At 41.1% G+C, this 19,254-nt stretch overlaps 1 protein-coding gene across 1 annotated transcript in view; it reads left to right on the top strand.

Moving 5' to 3' along the window:
- dnah1 (dynein, axonemal, heavy chain 1) overlaps positions 1-19,254 on the top strand; it is a 395,000-nt gene that overhangs the window by 307,327 nt on the left and 68,419 nt on the right. The window contains exons 63-68 of the mRNA XM_048606524.1: positions 365-525; positions 1,512-1,737; positions 8,914-9,109; positions 10,393-10,544; positions 17,818-18,014; positions 18,870-19,014. Of these exons, the coding sequence (XP_048462481.1) occupies positions 365-525; positions 1,512-1,737; positions 8,914-9,109; positions 10,393-10,544; positions 17,818-18,014; positions 18,870-19,014 (1,077 nt within the window). The remainder of the gene's footprint in view (positions 1-364; positions 526-1,511; positions 1,738-8,913; positions 9,110-10,392; positions 10,545-17,817; positions 18,015-18,869; positions 19,015-19,254) is intronic.

The following is a 19,254-nucleotide window of genomic DNA, read 5'->3' as shown; positions in this document are numbered from 1 at the left end:
AGCAGTCCAGTTTTGACTTCCATTGTCATGTGAATATTGGTCTCATTCTGTGGAGTCACATTAAAGTAAAACACATACAACAGACATCTAATCTCCCCTTCCTTCACTGGAAATTGCTATAATTGCATAGGTGCTTTCTCACAGGTGGTACAATTTTGTACCAATTACATCTGTTGGGTGTATACACAGTTGCATTCTGCCACCCACCATTCATAATGTTGTACAAGATATCTTGGGTATATTTGTTGAAATTGATTTCATGTCAACTAAAAGTTAAAATTAAACAGGGCAAACATTTGAACAGCAACTTATGAGAAGGATGTTTGGTCCGCGCCTCATCAAAGCTTTTTCTTCTGCTTTTCAGACCTATAAACAGCAGGGCAGTACCGTCATAAAGCTGGGAGATTCTGTCATTCCTTATCATGAGGACTTTAAAATGTACATCACCACCAAGCTACCAAATCCTCACTACACTCCTGAGATATCAACTAGGGTGACTCTCATTAACTTCACACTTTCTCCAAGGTAAATAACTTGGTCTTTGTAATGTTGATGATATTGCTGCTCTTGGATATATTTGAAACATCAGTTAACTTCAGTTGCCGAACAGGAAAAGGAATCAATCCCTGCCATATGCACAGATTCTTCCAGCCACTTGCACTATTATTTTGCTTCCTTTGCCTGCGATCTGTTTTCCTAAACCATCTGCTGTCAGGCTGTCCACTGGTCACACCCTCCTGCCTTCCATTCTCTCTTACTTTTTTCTCCCTTCCACTCCCTGCTGCTACGTATTCCATTGTCTCTTGCTCAAGTAGCATTGAGGATGGAATAGGAAGCATCACTAATTTATGAATACTGTTACATGCTGTGATGTTGGCCAGAATTTTACTGGCACATCATGGATCCCACAACCAAGGACTGTGGAAAAGATTTTACTAGCAGCAGACAATTAAGAGTCACCACCTGAAACAATTATTCAATTAACAAATTTAGCCTTCCTTTCCAAGCTGAGACTGTAAGGAGAAGGAGAGGGCTGCCCATGTTGGGGTATCCTTAAAGGGCCAGGAATAGGTCTCCTGGATATTGTCAGTTTAAGAAAATTATTTCTTTCAACTGTTAATCTGCTTTGTAGAATTGATCGGGAACACTCATTCAGTTCCTTTCCTGCATTTGTAGACAGCAGCCCTGGATATCTCACTTCTCACATCATTTTTATATACTGGTGAACAAATCTGAATTCTGTCTTTCAGCCCCTTCAAACATAAAGAAGATATTTAACCAAAAAATTCAGTTGCCATGCTTTGATTTGATTAGTTTACTTGTTTTTATGACATAACAAAATTAATATTAATGTAATATCTTTGAAAGCAAAATAGTTATGTTTCTGATTCCGCCTCCTAATGTGAAAATGTAGAACATTACTAGATTTTAAGAGTACAATAAGAGTAATTAGAATTAGAAAATCACTAGATTTTAGTATGGAACTTCTAAAATGTATGTTAACGTCACAGCGGTCTAGAAGACCAACTCCTGGGTCGTGTGGTAGCACAAGAACGCCCAGATCTGGAAGATGCCAAAAATCAGTTGATTGTCAGCAATGCTAAAATGAGGAATGAGCTGAAAGAGATAGAGGATCAGATACTCATGCGCCTGAGCACCTCTGAGGGCAATCCTGTGGATGATGTGGAATTAATTAAAGTGCTAGAAGCATCTAAAGTTAAAGCAGGAGAAATCAAGGTTAGTATCAGTTATTCACTCTGGTTAGTGGTGAACATTTCCTCAGTTCTCAAATGAAATGTGAGAAACATTAAAGCTTTTACACACATATGTACTAATATGTGGTACACAGACATGGTATGTTGCACAGCATAATACATGCATGTGACACACAAAATGAACACACAGATATAACAGTAGACTTCCAAGGTGATACAGAGTTTTCTATGATAACATTAAAATTCATCCTCATTTGTTCTGAATCAAATCCAGTACTTTTAGAATTCCAACACTAAAATATTTCCAAAGTAAGGCAGCATGGTGGCTTGGTGAGTAGCACTGCTGCCTCACAGTGCTAGGGAACTGGATTTGATTACATCCTCGAGCGACTATCTGTGTGGCGTTTGCATATTCTCCCCATGTCTGGGTGGGTTTCCTCCGGGTCCTCCGGTTTCTTTCCACAGTCCACAGATGCGCAGGCTAGGTGGATTAGCCATAGGAAATGCGAGTTACAGGGACAGGGTAGGGGATGGGTCTAGGTGGGATGTCCTTCAGAGGGTCGGTGTGGACCCGATGGGGTCCACACTTTAGGGATTCTATGATTATAAATTTGGATCCAGGTTGCTCTGAATGTGGATAGGTTGAACTGAAGCAAAATTCAGAAATGTTAAATTCAGTTCACAACATTTATTGAAATACAGTGATACTGGAAGGGCAGAGATATGTCTGAAAGGGTGGTGATAGGAATGGCAAGGTGGAGATATGACTGGAAGGACAGAGATATGAATGAAAAGGTGAAATAATGATGAAAGTGCAGTAATATTGATGGAAGGATGATGATATTGATAGTAAAGTGGTGATATCAATGAAACTACAGTAATACTAATTGAAGAATAGTAATAGCAATAAATGCACAATGATACTAATTGAAAGATATTCATACTAGTGAAAGTGTAATATATTCATTTTTATAATTTTGAAACTTTTTTATGAGATGTGGGCATTGCTGGTTAGGCCAGCAATTGTTGCTCATCATTAGTTGTCTTTCAGAAGATGGAGCCACCTTTCTGAACTGTTGCAGTAAATCTAATACAAGTGCAACCACAGTGCTGCTGGTGAGAGAGTTCCAGGATTATGATCCTGCAATAGGGAAGGAATAGCAATATAGTTCCATGTCGGGATAATGTGTAATTTGGACAGAACTTGCAGGTGGAGATGTTCCCATGCGCAAGCTCCCCTTGTCCCTGTAGGTGGTAGAAGTGTCAGGTTTGGGAGGTGCTGTACAGGAGCCTTGGTGAGTTGCTGCAATGCATCTTGTAGATAATACATACTGCTGCCAAAGTGTACATTTGATAGAGGGAATGAATGTTTAAGTTAGTAGATAGATTGTTTATCAAGAGAGCTGTTTTGGCCTGAATGGTATCAAACATGGAGTGCTGTTGGAACTGCATTCATCTAGGCAATGGACAGTATGCCATCCTCTCCTGATTTGTGCCTTGTAGGTAGTGGACAGACTTCAGGGAGTCAGGTAATTATTTACTTGCCACATAGTTCCCAGTCTGTAACCAGATTTTGTAGCCACAGTTGGGGATGGTTCAGTTCTGTTTCTGGAATGGCAATGCCAGGGGTATTCAATGATCATGATGCCATTGAATGTCAGGATGAGATGGTTAGATTCTGTCTTGTTGGAGATGGTCTTTGGCACTTATGTAGCACAAATGTTACTTGCCACTTATCAGTCCAATGCTGGGCGTTCTGTTCTTGCAGCATGTTGGCACAGAATGCTTTAGTATCTGATGAGTTGCAAGTGACATAAAACATGGCACAATCATCAGAGAAAATCACCACATTTGACCTTACGATGGAGGCAAGTCATTGATAAAGAAAACAAAGATGCTCGTGTAATGATTATAATGAGATCAGGCAAGTAGAATATCAGTTACCTGTTTGGGGTTGTTAATCTGGTCCCATCAGGGAGCCCTGGCTGACAGATAAGACATCCTGTTCACTCTGAGAGCTGACTCTGAGGGAGCTGGATCAGTATCAAGGACTCTCCACTTGTAAATAATGGTGACTTGGTGACCGGGTACTGGCCTCAATGGAGTTATTTAAAGTTTGGACTGAAGACCTTACTCTGAGAAACTCCTATAGCTATATGAATGAACTCAGATGATTGGCTTCTGACAGTCACAAGCGTCTTCCTTTCTGCTCTGCATGATTTCAATCACTGGGGAGATTTCTCCCAATTCCATTGGCTTCAATTTTGCTAGGATTCCTTGAAGCCATACTTGATCCTTCATGGCAACAGCAGTCACTCTTACTTCTCTTCCTCGATTCAGCTCTTTTGTCCATGTTTGGATAAAGACTGTAATGAGGTCAAGAGATGAGCATCCCTGGCAAAACCCAAAATGAGCATCAGTAAGCAGGTTATTGCTGTGTCAACACCATTTGATAGTTGATGTGGAGGAGATATCTTATGGCTCTTGTTGATCCCAGTGGAGACAGTGTGGCATTAGAGGTACACTGGACATCATGACGAGGTATTCTGACCACCACCTCTAAACACTGTATAGTATCACTGCCCATCTCTCAACTGCACAGCATCCATGGAATCCAAGTAACTGTGGCTCTACTGTATCTTTGCTACATCATGAAGGCAACTATGACTGGAAAGTCCCCTTTAGGAGGCTGCTCCACATTTGCTGAACATTATGTTGGTCCTGGGTTTCCAGACACGTATTTTTCATGTGAATGCTCTTCATGCAGTGGCCACAGAGCCAACAACTTCAGTGACTGGCTCCACTGGGGTTGGTTGCAATCAGCCTACGTGGGCAATATCAGAAACAAAACAGCTTCTCAGTAATGTGATCATTGAGCAGTCTCAGTACACATAAATAACATTTGAACACTGTCCTCCAAACATTGTGACATAGAGGTCTCCAAAAGGGCCAATGGAATACCCCTACATAGACTTCAGACATCATTGATTGGAATTAGATATATGCTGCTGAAACTGTTTACATACAGTAGGAGATTGTACCTATGGTACCAAACATGAACATTTTTCACCCACCTGACATTACCTAAGAAAGGCAGCAGTGCAAATAGGATAATGATGTAGACATTTCATAGTCTAAGGTGTGAAGTAAGCAGTTCCTGCACCTTCTGCAGGCCATGGAACCATGGAAGATTGTGATCTTTGCAACTAAGGTGAATCTTTATAAATCATCTGACATTACTGGTGCTTCACAACAATTAGTAGGATTAACTTATAATGAAATATTCAAGATTGCCTGTGGCCAGGATTTTTAGTCCATGTATTAGTTCAGTGCATGAGATCCACATAAGAATAATGCAATAAGATGTCTCTCACATTGTACTGTGTGAGTGTGTGTTTAATGCTTTTGCATTCAAAGGTCTTCTCTTTGCTCATAAGCAAACTTGCGTCCTTAGAGAAAGAAAAATACACTCCCAGGGACAAGAAATAAATGCTGGTGCAGCCAATGATGCCCACATCTCATGAATGAATAAAAAAAATCTACCCACTCAACCCTGGTGGTAGTTATTTTTCATTTTGCTTGTGCACTTGCAATTTGTTTGAGGATGGAAGGAAACACAGGTAGTACTTCACGGAGTAATTAGCAGGTTCAGCCTCACAATCTAGGTGACCTCCCTCCCCACAAAACTTCATGCTCCTTTCTACGTTGTCCTCCCTGTCAATCCCATTGATTTTGATCTTCCTATGTTACCCCCAAACTCTTTTGTAATTAACTGTTATTTATCTCCTCAATTTTTTCCCTGTGCCCCAATATGATTTAATTACGCCGAACATATTGATGCGCCATCCTTGCATCATACCTAGTGTGGTGACTATCAATGAGCCTCAACCCCACCCCACCATAGCAACCTTTGCAGTCCAACATTGTATTGTCTCCAACTCTTATATGTTGTATTGTACCCCCCCCACTTCTTAATTATTATCCCCTCTGCAACCCAGCACACTGTTTCAAATCCCCACAATTGATTGAGCCAGCATCCCCACCAGAGAAGGATCTAGGCCCGAAACGTCAGCTTTCCTGCTCCTCTGATGCTGCTTGGCCTGCTGTGTTCATCCAGCTCTGCGCCTTGTTATCTCAGATTCTCCAGCATCTGCAGTTCCTACTATCTCCCCACCACAGAACTGGCCCCTAATAACCCTCCTTGACTTTTAATGAACAGACACTATGCCCCCCACGCCCCCCCACCGCCTCACCCACGTACTCGGAAAGATAGCTCCAACTGATGAGAGATTGGATCTCAACCAACCTCTGTGCAGCTCCCAGACTGCAGTAATATGAACCATCTAACTCAACAGCCCACACACCCAAATTACTGTGTTCAAGTCCCTGGATTGATATTGGATGATGTCCTTGACATACAGTGCCAGAATCCCCGAATTAAGATAGCTTCTACCCTGCCAGCCACCCCCAACTTGACTGAGGACTAATCCCTTTGGACTTCAGATACAGCCATTTGATTGAAGCACAGTCAATGTGTTTGCCACATAAGCTTCTGGCATATGCTTTGGCATCGCATAAAAGCACAGCACTACGTCCACCCATTTAACTGACTACTGCTGGCAAACATGACAGGTGGCCTGGCTTTCTGACTGTACAAAAAGGCAAAGCAAGATACAATTGCTGTGAGCATGTAAGTTTTCAATGAATTGATTTTGATTTGATTTATTACTGTCACATGTACCGAAGTACAGTGAACAGTGTTGTCATACATGCTTTATACGCAGAATGAGGGGGCAAAGTACAAAAAGGCAAGACAAGGCAAGTCAAAGATGCTGTGAGTATCCAAATAGTCACAAAGTGATTGAATGCTAAGAAAGAAAGCTAAGAGCCCTGAGGTGTACCCTGCACCAATCCATGAGATGGATGCCTTTCCATGTGCACAAAGTGGCCTAGCAGCAGCAGCATTATAATGCAAGATGTTGATACACTCCAAAGTACACTATTGGAGTATCTGTACTTTAAGTGGCTTAGTTATGTATCATGATGATGTGATGAAGCTGGTACATGTCTGATGCCAACCTTTGAGGACAGGCATGCAGGATACCTCCCATGGAGCGTACCCAGAGATATCGGAACCAACTAGTCATAGAGTCATACAGCACGGAAAAAGACCCTTCAGTCCAACTAAACTAGTCTCATTTGCCTGTGTTTTAGGCCCATATCCCTCTAAACTTTTCCTATTCATGTACCTGTCTAAATGTCTTTTAAATGTTGTAACTGTTCATGCATCTACCATTTCCTCTGGCAGGTCATTCCATATACAAACCACCCTTTGTGTGATAAAGTTGCCCCTCAGGTCCCTTTTAAATCTTTCTCCTCTCACCTTAAAAATATGCTGTCTAGTTTCGAATTCACCCACCCTAGGGAAAAGACCTTTGCCATTTACATTATCTATGCCCCTCATGATTTTATAAACTTCTGTAAGGTCACCCCTCAATCTCATATGTTCCAGTGAAAACTGTCCCAGCCTATCCAGCCTCTCCTTATAACTCAAACTCTTCAGTCCGAGTAACATCCTTGTAAATCTTTTCTGAACCCTCCCCAATTTAATAATATCCTTCCTTAAGCAGGGCGACCAGACCTGTACACAGTACTCCAAAAGTGGCCTCATCAACGTCCTGTACAAGTGCAACACGCTGTCCCAACTCCTATACTTAGCGGTCTCAGCAATGAAGGCGAATGTGCCAAACACCTTCTATAATACCCTGTTTACATGTGATGCAGCTTTCAAAGAAAGTTTCATCATTTTAATAATTGGAGTAGAGTGATAATAGTGAAGAAACTAGCCAAAATGAAGGCCAGAAGAGCCAGAGGTGAGTTGGGGATGCTGGGTACCCACTCTGACTTTCATGTCAGGAATTGTCATTGTGTAGTTTCTGTCTGCCATATGGGAGAATAGCTAACTGCATATAAACGAGGTGAGATTATGTACTATTGATGCATGTACATAGGCTTCTTGTGCTCACTGGTGAGATTCCTGTCTTACCATTCAAACCTTGGGTGGAAAATTGGCCTTTCTTTTTCTTGACATTGAAAGTGTTTCCAAAAACGTGATATTTTCCCAAATGACGCATTGTTATACATGTCATTGGCTGGGAAAATTCAACCCATTCCTATTAATGCATACACTATATTATTAATGGAAGTTGTTGATATTCATGGAAGGACAGCAAAAGTCTTGGAATAATAGTGATAGTAATGAATGCACCATGACATTACTTTGAAGACTTTTATAGAAGAGCAGTGATATAAGTGAAAATGACACGATATTAATGGAAGGGAAGGTGCATCAATAAAAGAGTGATGAAATTCATCATCTGCAGTGACATTAATGGAAGAACACTAACAATATGAAGACAGTGATATGGATTGGAGCATAGTGTTATTAATCAGAGTACAGTGATAATAGTGGAGAAACAGTATTTCTAAGAGCATCTCCATGATATTCCGAGAAATACTGCAATATTGGTGGAAAAACAATGGTACAAATGCAAGTTGTTAAAACTGTTATTATTTGTCAAACCACTATCACTTCTCAAAATATTTCACAAGTTCCATGGAATTTCTGAAAACACAGTTATACGCTTTTTTTCCTCCAGGTATCTTAGTTGTATTGAATGAAGTCTCATCAATTGAGATATCATAGAGAGCCTTTTGGTATCCCAGGAATTCAGAATTGGAATTCCTTCCCTCCCTCATTATTCCCTTTCTACTGCACTCCACAGATTGGTGTTAACAGTTTCTTCATTTATCTCAGCTCCGCACTTACTGTTTTCAAACTTGATTACTTTGTTTCCCAATTTTTTTTTGAAAGTGGGACCCTTTTCAATGGCTCACTAGCCCTTATATAAGGAAGAGAAAATGAGCTTCTTGCTGTTTATGATTGCTCTTGCACTTCTGTTGCCCTTCGGAATGACAGAATTAGACTGGCTGTGATGACCTGACTTAATTAGCTCTGGTTCACAACAGACTTTTGGCCACCTGGGCAAGGTAATACAGAGTGAAATATTAATGAAGAAAATTGGCAAAGAAATACTTACACGTTCTAAGCCTGTGCAGTACAAAGCACATGGATAATATAACATGCACCTTATCAACTTTCTCTGCCATGCTGAATATGTAATTAATCTTTCCACAGATAAAAGTGACAATAGCAGAACAAACGGAAAAAGATATTGATATCACTCGGCTGCAGTATGTTCCTGTTGCTGTCCGCACACAGATCCTGTTTTTTTGTGTGTCCGATTTGTCCAATGTGGATCCCATGTACCAGTATTCTTTGGAATGGTTCCTCAGCATCTTCATGTCAGGCATTGCAAATTCTGAGCGAGCAGGTACACCAATCACAACAAAATGCAATTTTAAGTTTGCATATACATCAAGTTAACTGAATAACCCACTGCTTTATACCTATTTTTTATTCTACAGCCATTTCTTCAACTGATTCCTTAGGGATAATTTTGCAAGTGAGGGATGTATCATGTATCATACTAGTACCTACATTCAGTAGAATGTGATTCCTCAGTCACTGAGTGCCCACTCTGATCCATTTTGCAAGCCAGACAGTTCTACATGGTGACAGATCTGCTTTCATCTGGTTCTAGGCAGAGATTTTGTTATAGATTTCCTCCCCACATTCTTGCTGAGGTTTTAAGTATCCAGATAATTCTGAAAATGAGGATGGAAAAGAAATTAAAGAAAATTGAAAATTAAGTTATGAGTAAATTAACATCCAACCATCAATAAATGTATTTATTTATAATGTATATTTATTTTTTTTTATAACTATGAGTTATAAAATTCTGAAACTTGTATATAAAAACTCAATGATCTGGATTTTTACAGTGAGTACTGATTAAATTATTTTTCCTTTCCTCATGGAAAAAGACTTCTAACTTCTAGTCAATTTTTAAGTATTGCGTATCTACTCCCCACCTATTTACGGAAGTGGCAGGAAGTCATATGTTGCAAAAGCTGCCTGCCATCAGTTAGTAAATGGTAAGATTACCTCCTGGGTCTTTGGAGGGAGCGCAATCGGTGTGGAAGGGGAGATTGTGGAAGGCAAGATGTAAGCCCCTCTTGTGAGACCTAGAGAAACAAATTCACGCTCCTGTTGGCCCCACCAGAAAAACTATTATTTAGATTTACTGTCCCAACCAGTCTTGTGCTGTGTTTCCTTCAGAGAAGCGCATTACTGCTTCCTGCTCTGGCCACTCAATTAAAAATTGTTACCCAGTCCCAATTATGTCATTGGGACCTGTCAATATATATATATACACAAAAGAGAATATTGCTGGCTTTGAACAGGTGTCCTTGTTGCCAACCCAGGACAGCAGAGGAAAATCAAAACTGGTGGCTTCAGGTTGGAGCACTTGAGCAATTTTGACTGCTTACATGCCTGTTTCTCACCAGCTGGCTGTGGTTAACATCTTCCCTGTAAGACAGCATTTATCTATTATAATCCTTAATTGGCCAGAGCTCAAGAAAGTATTCATCAACTTTAAAAGAGGCAGATAGAAAACTAGGTGGAAAAAAAGTTGCATTTAAATATTGTCCTAAAATAATATTAGATTGAGGTGGGAGTGACTTAGACACAACTGTTCATTTTGTCCCTCAGATACAGTGGAGAAGCGGATAAAACTTATCAATAATTACTTCACCTACAGTCTGTATCTCAGCGTCTGCAGAAGTCTCTTTGAGAAGCACAAGCTGATGTTTGCTTTCCTGGTGTGCGTGAGAATCATGATGAATGATAACAAGATTGACATGGTCAGTACCATATGCATAACATTCTATTGCCAAGTCATAGAAATCTCAGCCGAATAGATGGGCTTTTGATTCACTGTTTATTTGCTTGTGCCACTGTTGGCTCCCCATTACAAATTTCAACTGTAATCTTATTTATATAGTCTTATGATCTTATTTCCTATGAAGTCCATAAGAAACCTGTCCTTGATCCCTTCTTATTTCTCATTAACATGCTGCCTTTTCAGTGACATAATAAAAAATCACTTTGTCAGGTTTCACATGTGCACTGATGTCACCTTACCACAACCTCTTTTAGCCTTTCATCCCTCTCTCTGATTTGTCACACTGCCCATCACCATTGAGTATTTGATGAGCAGAAATTTTCTCAAACTAAATACTGGGAAGAGCAAAGCCACTGTCTATAGACCCCGCTACAAACTCTATTCCCCTCCTTAGTCACTGTCTGAGGCTGAACCAAACTGTGCTATGTGACTGACATAAACTTCCAATGATACATCTCAAGTGTAGCTGATTTGGATTACTGATCTACATTGGTTTCAGGACCAAGAGCAGCCTGAATTTAAGATTCTCATCCTCGCTTTCAAATCTTTTAATTGTATCACACTGCCCTATCTCTGAAATGTCCTCCAGCCATGCAATTTTTTAAGACCGCTATGCTTCTCCAATTCTCACTCTTTGTTCACAACTAATTTTAAATACCCCACCGTACTGTGCCATCAGCTGCCAACAACCAAAACTTTTGAATTCTCTCCCGCACCCTCTCTGCCTCACTTTCACTTCTTCTTTAAGACACTCCTTAAAACCTATCTTTTCAACCAAGCTTTCATTCCTCTGCCAACTTCCAACTTAAATGGTGAAGAAACACAGTAGGTCTGGCAGCATCTGTGAACAGAAAGCAGAATTAACATTTTGAGTCTAGTTCGGAAGAAGGGTCACTGGATAGATGCTGAGGGACTGAGTTTCTAGCAAGTTTCTCCAGCAATTTCTATTTTTGTTTCAGATTTCCAGCATCTGCAGTTCTTTTGTTTTATTTACTCAAATGGTTTGGTGTCAGATTTTGTTTGGTAATACTCATGTGAAGATTTTTTCATTAATTTATTGAGACTTTTGACTCATTAAAGACTCTGTGCAACTGTGGATGCCTAGTGTTGATCAGGATTTAAATCCCCTGTCCTGTCCTTTAACATTTTAAATCATTTAGTGTTTAGCTAATCTAATATTTCTTTTAATAAGAACATAAGAACTAGGAGGAGAAGTAGGCAATTCAGTCCCTCCAGCCTGCTTAACCATTTAATACGATCATGGCTGATTTCATATCTGCCTAAACTCCACTTTCCTGAGTGCTCCCCATAATCCTTTAACCTGTTACTAATTAAAAATCTGTCTACATCCTCCTTAAATTTATTCAGTGACTCAGTGTCTGGGATGGTGAATTCCAAAGTTTCACAACACTTTGAGAGAAGTTATTCCTCCTAACCTGTTTTAAATCTGCCATCCTTGTGCTAAAACTGTGACCTCTCATTCTAGTGTGCCCCATAAAGGGAAACATTTGTTCTATGTCTACTTTGTTAATCCCCTTTTGCATCTTAAATACCTCAATTAGATAGTCCCTCATTCTTCTAACCTCAAGTCAGTAAAGGCCTTAACTGTTCAATCTGTTCTCTTAAAACAAGCCTTTAATCTCTAGAATTAATCCAGAGAACCTTCTCTGAACTGCCTCCAATGAAATTACAACCTTCCTTAAGTAAGGATGCCAAAACTGTATTCAATACTCTAGATATGGTCTCACCAATGCCTTGTACAGTTGCAAAAACACTTCATGTTTTTATTCTATTCCTTTAGCAATAAATGCTAAAATTCCATTTGCTCTCCTTATTATTTGCTGTACCTGCATACTGGCTTTCTGCAATTCATGCATGAGGCCATCTAAATCCTCTGTACTGAAGCATTTTGAAGTTTCTCTCCATTTAGATAATATGTTGCCTTTTTATTCTTCCAGCCAAAATTGAAAACCTCACACTTACATTAAAGTCCATCTGCCAATTTTAATCCATTCACCTAACCTATCCATTTGTAAACTCCTTCATTGCAACTTTCCCACCTATTTTAGTGTCATCTAAAAATCTGGCTATTTCTAAACCCGCATCCAAGTGATTAATATAGATTATGGATACTTGGAGCCCAAGGACCAAACCCTTTGGCACCCTACAAGTTGCCAACCAAAAAAAGACACATTCATCCCAGCTCTCTGCTTTGTGTTGGTTAGCCAATCCTCAATCCAAGCTATATTCCTGCAGTGTTACCTCTGAATCTCTCAACCTACCTCACTCATAGTCACACCCTCCATTTCCTGTTCACTAACTGAATTTGAGGTAATTAGTGTAAGGGGTGTGATTGCCTCCTGAAATATAGGTAATTCTCCTCCTCGCTGCTCAGTATCCGAGCTCAGACTCCAGCTCATCAACTGTGAGCCAAAGTTGCTCAAGCAACCAACATTTGGTACAATTTCTTTGCACTTCTCTATAGTTGCCTTAAATATTGTCTTCAATAGTTCATTGTAGCAACGTACTCCTCATCCTGATAACATTGTGCATGGCAAACATTTCATTTTAACCTTGCCCGTTATACTTCCTGCATTAATCAACATCATGTTTTTCCCTTGTTGCCAATTCCCTAACTAATGATAAGAATATTTCACTATTTAACTACTCAGTCTGAACTGTGAAATTAGGACCTAGGACAATATGTAAACATAGTGTCCAACATTAGATGTAATTCTGTTATTGGAGAACATTAACTATATAATCCTGACTGTGCTAAGAATGACACCAGAAACAAATTTAAGATTATCAGCGATTGCAATGTAATTACTTTGTATATTCTAGAAGCTGAGTTTATTCACACATAGGACCCTGATATTTATAGGCAGGAAGAATATATTACACAATTGATAGTTATTATTGCTTATTAAATGCCTTGTTAATATCACAACTTGCCTCATTAACATTCAGGCTCACAAGTCACCAAACGCACCAAAGAAGCTAGACACCAGGAAAACTTGACAAGGAAACCAGTATAAGCACCTGGTCACATTCAGCTATTCACTTGCCCTAAGTTTACAGACATTAGCGTCAGAAATATACAAGCCTTTTAGAAACTTCACGACACATTTTCAATCTCGTTACATTACACTTACGCACTTCAATGCTGCATTGTGTGCTGCACTGCCAACTATCAGTGTAGTCCTGCAGCATTTGTGAACTTTGTGCTTAGGAACATGCATCCAGTTCATGGACCGAATGAGGTTGCATCTTGGCCTGTTTGCTTTCTGTAAAAGTGCTCACTCACTCTGAGCCTACTTGGACGTTCACAGCATCCATGTCTTACATTGTCTTGCCTTGTCTCATTGTGCTTTGCCCCCTCAGCCAGAGATATTAGGCTTATATTACTGCTGTCTTGCTGTGCTGTTTAGCACAGACACAAAGCTGGAAAGCTTAACAGGATTCAGAATTTGGGCGGGTGACAGCCAGTGGTGATGACATTGCAGACAATAGTGAGAGTGGAAGAGCCTGGGACTTGGTGGGAAGTGGGTACAGGAGCAGAGATAGAGTATGTATGAGATATCAGAGAGAAGATGGTGGCACTTATGCCGGCACAGTTGAAAGATCAATGACCTTCTTCCCACCGTTCTGGGCATTCCTTCAGACAGTTGTGACTGGGCAACCTTGAACTCGGCTGCCATGGTCTGGTGTGATGGCCTCCACTGCTGGTGGTGGGGGGGATGCAAAGGAAGTCTGCATTGGCAGCACTCTGTCCAGCAGGATCTCCAGGACCGTGCCTGCAAAGTGGGAGCACCGATTTTTCCTTATCTGCCATGTCCAGGGCAAATGTCAGGAACTGTGCAGGGAAACTAAAACTAACAGTACTTGTTTGGGTACAATGGGCTTTTAAAGGTAGTGCAGGCACAAGAGATGCCAGTCTTTTGGTGATGAGTTGTTCTGAGAATGGTCAAAATCAAAAAGAAGTGACACCATAGGAGCATGTAAGGTAATTAACAAGGCTAGTTTGGTAAGATAGGCCAAGAAAACACACCAAGCCTCACAGCAAAAGAACCCTCCAAAAAAAACTAAACGCAATTTGGGCTTAGCTAAAAAAACATAAAACTTAGCCCTAAATTGAAAAGGTACTTTATTGCAATGAAGCACTTTGGCTTGTCCTGAAAGCATAAATGATGCCAAATGAATGAAAGTCTTCCTTCTTTCTATCTAGGGAATGGGTTTCAACTTAGCTCTCACTGAAGGGATAAATGTCTCCCTCTGCCAGCTGGAAAGGACAGACGTGTTACTAATCAGAAAATTTTACCTCAGAGGAGTTAATCTGTAGGGACTGCAGATGCCTCCCAAGCCATGCAAAGTCGCTGTCTTCCCACTGACTCTGAATACACTGGCAGAATCAGCACTGGAAAGCACCGATCTCTAGGAGCGCACTGCCTTTTACAATAACACAACTAATCTGCAAGTAATTATTTACTAGCTGATCAAAAGTAGAAAAACATACTTTTATTGAAAATACAAAAGAAAATTTTTTTAAAATGATGCATGGAATCAATGAGAATCACATTGGTGAGACCAAATGTAGACTCGGTGACAGATTTGTGGAGCACCTGCACCCTGTACGCTATAAGCAACAACACCTTCCCGTTGCGAACCATTTTAACTCCCCTTCCCAATCCCTGGATGACATGTCCATCCTGGGCCTCCTCCAGTGTCACAATGATGCCACATGCAAACTGGAGGAGCAACACCTCATATTGTGCCTCTGGAGTCTACAGCCCAATGGTCTCAACATAGAATTCACCAGTTTCAAAATCTCCCCGCCCTGGCCTCATCCCATGTTCAATCCTCCCTCTCATTGCCGCCTCCTTGACCTGACACAACCTGTCCATCTTCTCTCCCACCTATCTACCCCACCCTTCCCATTGACCAATCCCCTCTACCCCCTACCTGCATCCACCTACCACCATCCCACCCACCTTTCCCCAGCCCCACCCGTCTTCCCTCTATTTATTTCCCAGCTCCCTTTCCCCTCCCCAGTCCTGATGAAGGGTCACAACCCAAAATGTCAACTTTCTTGGTCCTCTGATGCTGCCTGACCTGCAGGGTTCTTCCAGCTCCACACTGTGTTATCTCTGACTCCAGCGTCGGCAGTTCTTGCAACCTCCATGGAATCAGCAGCTCACTGAGCATCTGAGAGAAAAGAAATATTAAGTTCTCAGAAATAAAATGAAAATAAAACAGAAAGAAAATGCTAGAAACACTCAGCAGGTCAGGCAGCATTTGTGGAGAGAGACACAGAAGATTGAATTTTACCAGAAATCAGCTAAGCATCAATTTTGTCAAGTTTCAAGAGGGTTTCTGTCTGAGTCCAAGTGAAATTTCTCATGCTGTCATCCCAAACATGCCACATTACCTATCCACCACACCCCAATGGTACCTGCTGGCCATATCCTTCTTCTTGCAACAGGTGAAGTACTCACTTTTGCTGGTGCAGACTGGGGATTCCTGATGCTGGCACCATTTCTAAAGACCAGCCCATGCACCAAGTCAAGCACTGTCAGTCCGGAGCTGCACTGCACAAGTCGTATGAATTGTCTCAGACTTGAAGGACAGAGGGAAATTGGCACTTTACTTTTCAGACTGTGACCTGGAGGTCATGATGGATGGGGTGGCAGAGAGGAGGGCTGTTTTCTTCCCTCAAGACTGACAGAGGAAACCAGACGCAGCCATCCTGGTCTGAGGTTGTCACTTGGGTCAGTCATGGTCTCGAGTTACACTTGTAATGCAGGAAGATCAATTGTTTTCTACACTCCACAAGAGTAAGTGCCACCATCTTCGCTTTGTTGCCTCACAGTCACTTTATCCCTTCTACTGCGCACACTTTCCACCAAAGCTCCTGGTCTGCCACTCTCACTATCACATGCAACATGCTCATTCACTTTCACAAGCCATCTGCCCACACAATAGGATACCCTCTGTGCTACCTACTCATTCACAATTCACCACCTTTTCTCCACCACGAAGAGTTACGCCTGTCACTTTCAATCCCTCCTGTTGGCTCATTCGAGGAGCAAATAGGGCTGAAAGAGATAAGCCTGGGTGGGATTCCCAACATTTGGCTCCTGACACCCTAAAGAACTTCCTGAGCCTGACCACCCCAAGCTGCCGACTGACCAGTCAAAATCCCTTGACTGAATGCTGCTGTCAGCCATGACATGCTGCCTGGCTTTGTGTCTAAAAGGCAAGTCAAGATAGAAATATAGTGAGCCTTTAAGCTCTGGCTGAGGGGTTAAATTGCAACAAGGCAAGGCAGGGTAGAAATGCTGTGAGCATCCAAATAGGTACAATGTGAGTGAGCACTAGGTAAACAAGCAAGGAGGCCTGAGATATACTTTTGTCTGTTTCGTGAGATAGGTGATTGTCCCTTGCGCAAAGTGTCCTGGCAGCAGCATTCCTTCGAAATGTACTGAAGCAATCTAAAGTACAGCACTGAAGTGCAGACATGTGTTCCAAGTGGATTGGAGGTGTGTCATTTGGCGAAGCTCTATATGCCAAATGCTAATTAGCATGGACAGTGGTGCTTGCGGTCACTGCCGTGGATTGTGTCCTGAGACATGGTGTAACTGGTATCCAAGATGAAGGGCTGGAGGAGCAAAAACAAGCTGGAGACACCAGGTTACAGCTCTGGCTTTCATGTCAAAAATTGTCCAGAGGTAGAACAAGAAACTGCATTAAATGAGCTTAAATTAACTAATAATACAATGTTGATACATGTTAATGCATGCAAATAAGCCTCTCACCAGTCTTGGCAAGATTCGTATCTTGTCAGTTGACACTTTGTTGGAGAATGGGACTTATTCATCTTGACATCAGAAATCTTCTGACTACCAATCTCACCCTATTTTCCCAACTTTCTCACCAAAGCCCAGGCAAGATATTGCCCAGGATTAAGAGGCTATTTCACTTTTCCAGCAGGTTAACTTTTCTTGTTCAGTCTACTGAAAATGTTAAACCTGGCTTTTCTCATTTTCAATTAAAGATGATCTGCTGGAAGCAGCATTTCAATGATAGGTACTGATGCACTCTAAACTGCAGCATTGAAGTACAGAATTCCACTGTTAGTGGATTGGAGATGTGCCATGTGGGGATTCTCTTTTTATTTACTTAATTATTCATACTGTTGTAACGACCTACCCTAATTTGAATGTATTGAACAGGATGAATGGCATTACCTTCTGTCTGGAGGAACCATCCGTACACCCACCCCCAACCCAGCCTCTGATTGGCTGTCAGACAGAGCATGGAAGGACATCCAGAGTCTTAGTAGCCTGAAGCACTTTGCCAACTTTACAGAAGATTTTATAAACTATCTGGATGAATTCCAAGAAATCTTTGACAGTCCAGAACCTCACAGGTGATCTTTAAGTAATCATTGATTGAGATAGCTTTCTGTACATTCATCGACATAAATCTTGCTAAGGGATTGTAGACCCCAGTTTGTGCACAAAGGCTGCTAGTGTCATTTAGGGCTAACATCAGAATGTGCAGGACTGGGAGGAAGGCAGTGAATTTACATGGGCACAGAAGCCATCTGCATATACAGATACATCTCCAGAGCCCTAAGGGGTCAGAGACTGTTGTCAGTTGCTGTCCAGGATGTTCTCCCCTAAACCTTACCTCTCCTCTACTGTCCGCCCCCCCATATTTCACCTACTCTCCCCAATCAACTTATATTTCGAGACTATCGACTTTCTACCTCTCCCTCCCTCACTCTCTGTCTATAATTCTACAACTCTGTGCTGAATCAGCCACTCTTAGTTACCTCTATGTGTCACCCCAATTGTTTGTCAGTTTAACAATTATTACGTTTCTTATGGCATTTTAAAGCCACCCATTAATACCTGAATGCAGTTCATGGTATTAACTGGTGCTGTTTTCTGGACTACATTCAGACTGGTTTTAACTAGCACAGAAGGAACATTAAAGGACAGACAGGGGTACAGGCCACTGAGCAAATGAGTCTCATGATGGCATAGTTCTAACAATTGACTAGAAGAACAGCTGCAGTCAAAGAGAAGAACAGCAGCAACCAGGAGAACTTGGCAAATGAGCATCATCCCATCAGAAGCTATCGGTCTTATGATTGTTGCCTACCGATAGTTGAAAAGCATCAAAGTTGCAACTAAACAATGCTATATCTTCGTTTACATGTCACATTGGCATGGGTTACATGATGGCATTCAAAAAATTAAACATTTTTTTCTTGTAGACAAACTTTGCCAGGAGATTTAGAGATTGAAACAAATTCATTTCAGAGACTACTAATTATGCGTTGTCTGCGACTGGACAAAGTCACCAATGCCATGCAGGACTTTGTGGCACTTCACCTCGGCCAGAGATTTATTGAGCCTCAGGTCAGACTTACTGCTTCATATTTATTTAAGTTTGGCTGCTATCATAATTACATTTGTAATACATTATTTTTACAAAATATATTTTAGCTTTTTAGAGCAATAAAAGAAAAATCATGAATGCTGGAGTTGAATTTGGAATTAAATAGAGTTTACAGCACATTTGGCTACACACTTTTCCTTCTCACTTGTTTCTTCCCACCTTAATGCAATACTATCACCATATCTTTCCAATCCATTTTC

Source organism: Rhincodon typus, chromosome 16 (assembly GCF_021869965.1).
Source record: "Rhincodon typus isolate 14 chromosome 16, sRhiTyp1.1, whole genome shotgun sequence".
Lineage (NCBI taxonomy): Eukaryota > Metazoa > Chordata > Chondrichthyes > Orectolobiformes > Rhincodontidae > Rhincodon > Rhincodon typus.
The sequence above is the reverse complement of the archived record's forward strand: the minus strand, read 5'-3'. Positions and strand labels throughout refer to the sequence as shown.